The sequence below is a fragment of the Crocuta crocuta genome, unplaced genomic scaffold, assembly GCF_008692635.1.
Source record: "Crocuta crocuta isolate KB4526 unplaced genomic scaffold, BGI_CrCroc_1.0 scaffold279, whole genome shotgun sequence".
NCBI lineage: Eukaryota > Metazoa > Chordata > Mammalia > Carnivora > Hyaenidae > Crocuta > Crocuta crocuta.
Genome location: NW_027551570.1, coordinates 5,797,481 through 5,805,460, shown reverse-complemented (window position 1 = coordinate 5,805,460; position 7,980 = coordinate 5,797,481). Strand labels below are relative to the sequence as shown.

Sequence of the window (7,980 nt, the reverse complement as noted above, 5' to 3'; positions counted from 1 at the left end):
GGTGTACCTTAGGTAACAAGAAATAAAGTTAAATGTAGTAATGAACTATAATAACTCTCATTGTAGGCTTCTGAACAAGTAGACATTTCATAAGCAACTGCCTCCTGATTTTCCTTTTAAAATATTTTAACTGTCCCATGCTGTATGTTTTAATATTATCTGTGTTCTTAAATCCATAAGAGTAGAAAAGATATACCTTTAAGTTTATAATAAATTTAAATATGTAAACCACCACCAATTAAGAATTTGAACTTAAATTTACTAGGCAAAAGTGAACCTTCAACTAAAGTTGTGCGAGTAGTAGTTCTATTCAGACTTTGCTTTGCATGCCAATCAGTAAAACACAGAATTCTTCATGCTTTTCAATTTTTTGAGAGAGAGCGCGAACACATGCACACAGAGGGGGGAGGGGCGGAAGAAGGGGGAGTGAGAGTGAGGGTGAGGGTGAGAGACAGAGAGAAAGAGAGAGAGAGAGAGAGAGAGAATCCCAAGTAAGCTCCATGCTCAGCCTGATGCAGGACTCAGTCACACAACCCTGGGATCATGACCTGAGCCAAAATCAAGAGTTGTACACTCAACCAACTGGGCCACTCAGGCACCCCAGAAGAAACCTTTTTTAAAAAATCAGTATCAGATAAGAACCTGATGGTGGATGAATCACTTAACTAAGAACTGGGACCAAGGAACAGGAGTAGAAATGAAACTTGAAGTACTTGAGAACTTTAATCATTGTATACTAATGTACTGTTACACATTTAAAACATTACTGGTTAAAGTAATTGGATATTTCATTAATAATTTGCTTTAAAGGAGAAGCACTGTATACGATTCAGTATCACTGTGTGTGTTTGATGTGAACTGTCCACAGAATATAATGTCCAGAACAAAAAGGCTTAACCCTAACATATTCTTCCCAGGCACATACCTGGGAAATCTCACTTCAACCCAGGCAGAGTGCATTAACTGAATATAAATTTTACATTAGACTAGAAAAATAAAAAGGAAATAAAATAAAACGCTGGAAAGAAAACCTAATGCAACCTAAATCTAACTACTTGGATTATCTGCTCTTTTTTACTAACATAATCAATGTTTAATTGCATTTTCATATTTAATTTACCCTTTTGGGATTTTGCAACAAAAAATTGTCAGTAGTCATAAAAGACACTCTTAGTTGTACACTTAAGTGAGCCATTAATATAACTATGAGGATCCTTTAAAGATGTACTTATTCCCATTCAAACCTCTGCTTATTACTTAATGTGCTTGGCCTGCACTAAAATGTTTTACATATGTTCTGAATTATAGCAGTAGCCACCTAACTGGTCTTGGGTGTTCCTGTTTGTCTTCTGTAATCCACTCATCTAAAACCTATAATGTAGTGGTTATTTAACTTGTGGGTGTCGTGGACTCCTCACAGGATCTATTAAAAGTTATAAAATCTCTTAAGTACATATATGCACATTCCTCCAGAAGCCCTTCACAGACCCTAGATTAAGAAAGCCCACTTATTAGAACTTCCCTCACCTACCAATCAAGTCCAAACTTCTTAATCTTGTATTCAAAGTACTTCATAATGTAGTCACTGTTAATTTATCTAATCTATCTCCCAACCTTTCCAACTACCCACAATAATCAGGTCTATATCCTCACTACCCCAGCATAGATAGATACACTGTTTTTTGTTTTATTGCTTTTTTTTTTTTTTTTGGCCTGCATTCATAGTTCTCACTTGTTGCTTTCCTTCATAAGTATTTCCTCTTAACAAATCCTTCCTGTGAACATCAAATACCTCAGTTGCCATGAAAGTTTCCTTCTGCCTACAATCAGATGACCCGATCCTTTCTTAATTCTGAAATATGTTATCTGCATCTTTTATGTTCTAAATCTTTATATGTTGTTATTATACAAGGCATCATAAAAACCAGTAAACTCAAGACACACTTATTTTTTAACTGTTCAGATACATTTCCCAAATATGCTATATATGTCTTTCTTCAACCTCTATAAACCTTTTCGGGTGAAGTATATTTGTGTATCATTTCTCTTTTTCTAGCCACTAAGACGTTTAAGGGCAGAGACGGTGGCTACTGAACCTTTGTGTGCCCCACAGTCTCCAGCACAAAGCAAGGGAACACTCAATATAGAATACTTGAATATCCGAGCATTAGTGTTTTTCATGCATTTCACATATTCTGTATCCTTAATTATAATTAAGATTTTTTTTAAGGATCATCTATTATTTTTTTTCTACTGAAAGGCCAAATAATGCTCTACCCTAAGTGGATAACTGATCAAGTGAGAGGTTACTAACTATCCAAAACAGCAAATTATTCTCATCAATTCAATATCTACTTATTGATATATGCTAACCCTGTTCAAAAAAAAAAAAAAGAAACCCTTCAATATATCAAGAATCTGTACCTAATGACCATTAACCCAGAAGAGAACAAAAAGATGGCTCCTACACAAAAACAATCCAAGTGTAAAAACCATTATCTTTTAGTACTACTGCAAACAAAGTCTAACTCCAGTTTTAAAGCAAATTCAAAAAACAGAAACAACCCAGGTTATACATTTGCATACTACAAGAAGCAATAAAACAATATAAAAGTATAGGAATTTTTTAAAAGTTTAAAACTTTAACATGATATAAAGTTTATGAACTGATTAACTGATTCATGCTACATGAATGGATGAACCTTGACTGTTTTTTTTTTCTTTAAATTGAAGTACAGTTGACACACAATGTTACAGTGGTTTCAGATATACAACACAGCAATTCAGCAACTCTATCCATTATGCTATGATCATCACAAGGGCAGCTACCATTATGATGATGGTATTGTGACATGATACTATTATATACCACTGACTGTATTTCTTATGCTGGATGAAAATCCCTGTGGTTTATGCATTCCCTAACTGGAAGCTTGTATCTCCTACTTCCTTCTTTCCCTTTAGCCCATCCTCCACTCCATCCCCTCAGGCAACCACCTATTATACCTATCATTTATGAGATGGATTCAGCTTTTTGTTTGGTTGGTTGTTTTAGATTTCACATATAAGTTGAAATCATATGGTATTTGTCTTTCACTGACTTATTTTACTTACCATAATACCCTCGACGTAGATCCATGTTGTTGCAAATGGCAAGATCTTGTTCTNCGCATGCATGCATGAGTGCATATCACATCTTTATCCATTCATCTATTGATAGACACTTAGGTGGCTTTCAAATCTCGGCTACTGTAAATAATGTTGCAATAAATACAGGGGTGCATATACCTTTTCGAATCAGCATTTATTTTCTTTGGGTAAACACCCAGCAGAATTACTGGATCATATGGTATTTCTATTTTTAATTTTTGAGGAACCTCTATACTGTTTCCCACAGTGGCTGCACCAATTTACATTCCCAGTACACCAAGTTTCCTTCTGCTCCCCTCACCAACACTTGTTATTTATTTTCTTTTTGATTCTTGCCATTTTGACAGGTATTAGGTGATATCTCACTGATTTTTTTTTATTTGCATTTCTCTGATGATTCAGTGATGTGGAGTGTTTTTCTTGTGTCTCTTGGCCATCTATATGTCTCTGGAAAAATGTCTATCCAGATTTCTCTGTCCATTTTTTAATCAGATTATTATTTTTCCCCCGAGTATTGAGTTGTGTAAGCTCTTCATATATTTTAGATATTAACCCCTTATCAGATATATCATTTGAAAATATCTTCTCCCATTCAGCAGGTTGCCTTTTCTTTTCTTTTTTTTGTTTATTCATTTTTGAGAGACAGAGAGAGAGACAGAGAGAGAGAGAGAGAGAGAGCACGAGCGAGCGCATTAGTAGGGGAGGGGCAGAGAGAGGGAAACACAAAATCTGAAGCAGGCTCCAGGCTCTGAGATGTCAGCACAGAGCCTGATGCGGGGCTCGAACTCATGGACCATGAAATCATGACCTGAGCTGAAGTCACCTCCTAACGGACTCAGCCACCCATGTGCCCTAGCAGGTTGCTTTTTCTGTTTTTTGTTTGTTTTGGTTTTTGTATTTTTTGTTTGTTTGTTTTTGTCTTTTACCCATTGTATATTCTTGCCACCTCTGTCGTACATTACTTGACCAAATAAGCATATATATTTCTGGGCTTTTTATTCTTTTCCATTGATCTATGTATTTACTTTTGTGCCAGTACCATACTGTTTTGATTATTATAGCTGTGTTGTATGTACTGAAATCTGGGATTGTGATACCTCTAGGTTTGTTTGGTTTTTTTTCCTCAAAATTGCTTTGGTTGAACTGTACACCTTAAAGAATGACTTTTATGGTATATACATTATATCTCATTTTTTTAAGCTTAAGTCCATTCTAACTACTTTATCTGAAAGAAAACTGTTCTTTTCAAATAAGAATCTTATTTTGTAGTTTGTTTTCTCAAGCTGAGCTAACCTAATGATTACAAACTGGTCCCCTACCAGCCCATTTGTAAAACTCCAGCTTTAAATGTTTATCAATGGTAACTACCAACTTGCCAATATTTATAGAGGGATTTTTTTCCATAAGTATCTGGATCCCTAACTTCCTAAAGAAACTGGAATACTAAAAATACTAGCCACACCTGCACAGCAACAATGTCCCGGAGCTAAGCAGCAGCTAATATACCTGCTCCTATCCTCCATGATCTCCATCACTCCCTACTATCTTCTAGATACTAAAGCCAAGTGCCAGTTGCCATTTAGCTTCCCAATTCTGAGTCTGTTACCCTACACAGTCTGAACAAAGACAGTCATCTCTCTCTTATTAGGGCAGACTATGAATCATTGCTGATGAATTAAAATGTAATTCTGCAATTGGCCAAAAGGTACAAATTTCCAGCTATAAATAAGTTTTAGGGATCGAATGCACAACATAGTAATTACAATTAACAGTACTGTCTTATATATACATGCATGTACACACACACACACTTCAAAGTTGTGAATAAAGTAGATCTTAAACGTTATCTACACACACAAAGTACTTGTGTGAGGAGATGGAGGTGTAAACTAATCTTCTTGTGTATTCATTTTGCATTACCTATATGTATCAAATCATATACCTGTATACCTTAAACTCACATTATGTTATAGGTCAATATTTCAATAAACCTAAGAAATGTTTAATTTAAATATAATTATGTATGATTACATATTTGCTAACTGAAGAGATAAAAACCTGGACAGTGATACCTGTTGAATAAAATCCTGCAATTTTAAGAGAGTCATGCTGTATAAACACTTAATATGAAAAAAATCGAGGGGACAGTTCACATTTCTAGTCCTACACAGAGAAAACAATTCTCACCTCATTTACAATTAAAAATTATTTTCATCTACTAACACACCAGTCCAAGTCCTTGTCCAAATGTCCTCAAGTTCACAGGTGACATTTCACATATTATCACCACACTGAGTATTAATAGACACTATATAAAACCAGAGTAGCATCCCAATTGCTTCATAATTGAAACTCATGTATGCAATGGTGCAATCAGATTTGATGTCCAACTGAAAACTCAATCCTGTTCTTACCCCCATATTAGGTGTTGCCATGGAAAAGGGAGAAAGCTGTCTTATCCAGATTACTGGACATGAAAACAAATTGGTTTATTTACTCACTGATTTTATATTTAAACCATCTAGAACCCAACTGATGCTTAAGCACACAAAGAAGAACTCCTATCCATTAATAGGTTCTACTTATAATAGTTGTTATTTGCAGAACGAGAAGAAAACAAAATACAAAGTATGGCAATAACAGAAAAAAGTAGGTTGAACTATTTCCTACCCCAAGTGTAAATGAGGACTGAGTTAAATGCTTGGTCAAGTATGTTCCAGCTTTAAAATTATGTATGTTTATCCACACTGTCTCCTCCTTTCCTCCAAATAAAATAATTCATCTAGATGAACAGCTTTTCATGTAGGTTAAAATTATATTTGTATTCCATTTCATTTTTACCATCATTTCTAATAGCGAATAAAACATCAACATACAAAATGACTTTTAAAAGCAGCTATTCCCTTTGAAACAGCAAAACAAACTCATTTCTCAAAGTCTTCCAAAAGAGAAACCAGATGGGTCCTTCACTTCGTAGCTGACAGGTAAACCTCAATGTTCTTCCCCATCTGAGCCATGCCATTTCATTAATCTGTCCAAGTAGCCTTAAGTTTACAGGTGACATTTTATATATCACCACCACTGAATATTAACAGACACTATATAAAACTAGAGTAGCATCAAAATTGCTTTAATGTTCCAATTCCTAAATACACAAATGCAATAATGCAATTGGACTTTATGTCAAACTGAATACATAATCTTGTTTCTGTTTAAACCTGATGGTGAATAAAATGGGATGGTCTCCTAAAAGTTCACCAATTCCCAATGCACACTATGATCCAAATCGCAAAAAAACTTTTTCAAAAGGTAGGACTAGAAACAACAAAAATCTAATCATTACTTCAACTATAAGCTATGGCAGCACAAAGTGCCATTAGATTGGTAAAGATTAGAGAATTTAGATCTTGAATTTACACCTTTAAGAGTATAACATGACTTGATTATACAGGAATTAGCAGGAATTAGTTTATGTTTTACCCGTTATTCTTCAACAGTGCTATCCCATAGAACTGTCTGATATAAATGTTCTGTATCTGTGCTGTCCAATACCACAGTCAATAACCACATGTGGCTACCAAGCACTTGAAATGTGGTTACCAAGACTAAGAGTAATGAACTTTTTACTTTATTTAATTGTAACTAACTAAAATTTAAGTTGCCACATGTAGGCCAGTGGCTATCATACTGGACAATGTGGTTCTGTCAAGTGAAATACAATGTATAAACGTCCCTGAAAAGGAAGAGTTTTTCAAAGTATCATTCCTGAGAATGCTAACACGAGCTAAAATCTTCCTGATACCCAATGATACACAAGTTAAGCCAACGGCCTAAAGAGAAAATAAAATTCATTTATGAAATGAGAACTCATGGTACCAAGATTCAGAATTTAAGGCACAATATTCACTGAAACAATATTTAAAAAGACATCTCAAGTTTTTCCTCATTGTTTCTGCAAAAGGGGTACTCACTTTAAGAATAGTTCCCCAATATATGTAAGTTACTTTCCCTTCAAATCTGCCCAGTACCTTCTGTTCAAAAAGACAAATGGCAAATATAAATTCTCAGCACTATTGCGTCTACTGCCTCTCGGTAAATTTCATACGTTAATTTCCCTTTCCTTGAAGAGACACAAATGCTTGGAAGCCTCTGCACCGCCTGAAAGCCTTCTTATCCATCTTTCCACATTTTCAGGTATACAAATCGTCATGAAATCGTTGCCATTTCGTTCCTAGACACTTTTTTTTTTTTCCAGTCCAAAAGAGTCACTACTCTTTTAGGCACTTCAGGTATTCTTTGACCAGGTCTTCGTAAGTCAAGAAAAGTAACCAAAATGGTGCACAAAATGTCAAAAGAAAACAATTCTAGGGACTTGCAGGTTGAATTAACTAGTCCCAAAGCAGAATCAACCGACTTTAACCCGGAGAGAGCGTGCCTCAAACTACCCGGCGAAGCGAACAGGCGAGCAAGGTCGTGACCTAAGGTCACGGCCGCCAGCACTGCTCCCGCCCGGCAGCGGAAAGCCACCTGTTAGGCCCGAGCCTCACCTGGCAGGAGAGAGNCGCCCAGCGGGCGCCCGGGCGGCCCACACAGCTGGCCCGCCGCCCTCCCTTCCTTCCTCTCCGGTCGGCGCGATCCCGCCCTGCCGCCCCTCACCTACCTGGTCACGGAGTTTGAGGAACGCCATGGCGGTCGCCTCCGCCGCCGCCCCGACCCACCGCTTCCGCCCCCGTAGCTTCGGTCTCTGCCCGGGGCCAGCGGGTCCGCGGCCGGCTGCGCTGAGTCCGCGGGCAGGGGGCGGGGCCGCCTCCCGGGGCGGCCGCCGCCGCC

The 7,980-nt window shown here is 37.1% G+C and overlaps 1 protein-coding gene across 2 annotated transcripts in view; it reads right to left on the bottom strand.

Moving 5' to 3' along the window:
* The window catches only part of ANKRD28 (ankyrin repeat domain 28), a 202,469-nt gene extending 194,496 nt beyond the window's left edge, over positions 1 to 7,973 (bottom strand). For both annotated transcript variants that reach the window (XM_077750858.1, XM_077750857.1), the window contains exon 1: positions 7,811 to 7,973. Coding sequence is in view for 1 of the 2 variants with exons in the window: in XM_077750857.1 (XP_077606983.1) it covers positions 7,811 to 7,837 (27 nt within the window). In the remaining variant the exon portion in view is untranslated. The remainder of the gene's footprint in view (positions 1 to 7,810) is intronic.
* Between the last annotated feature and the right edge of the window lie 7 nt (positions 7,974 to 7,980).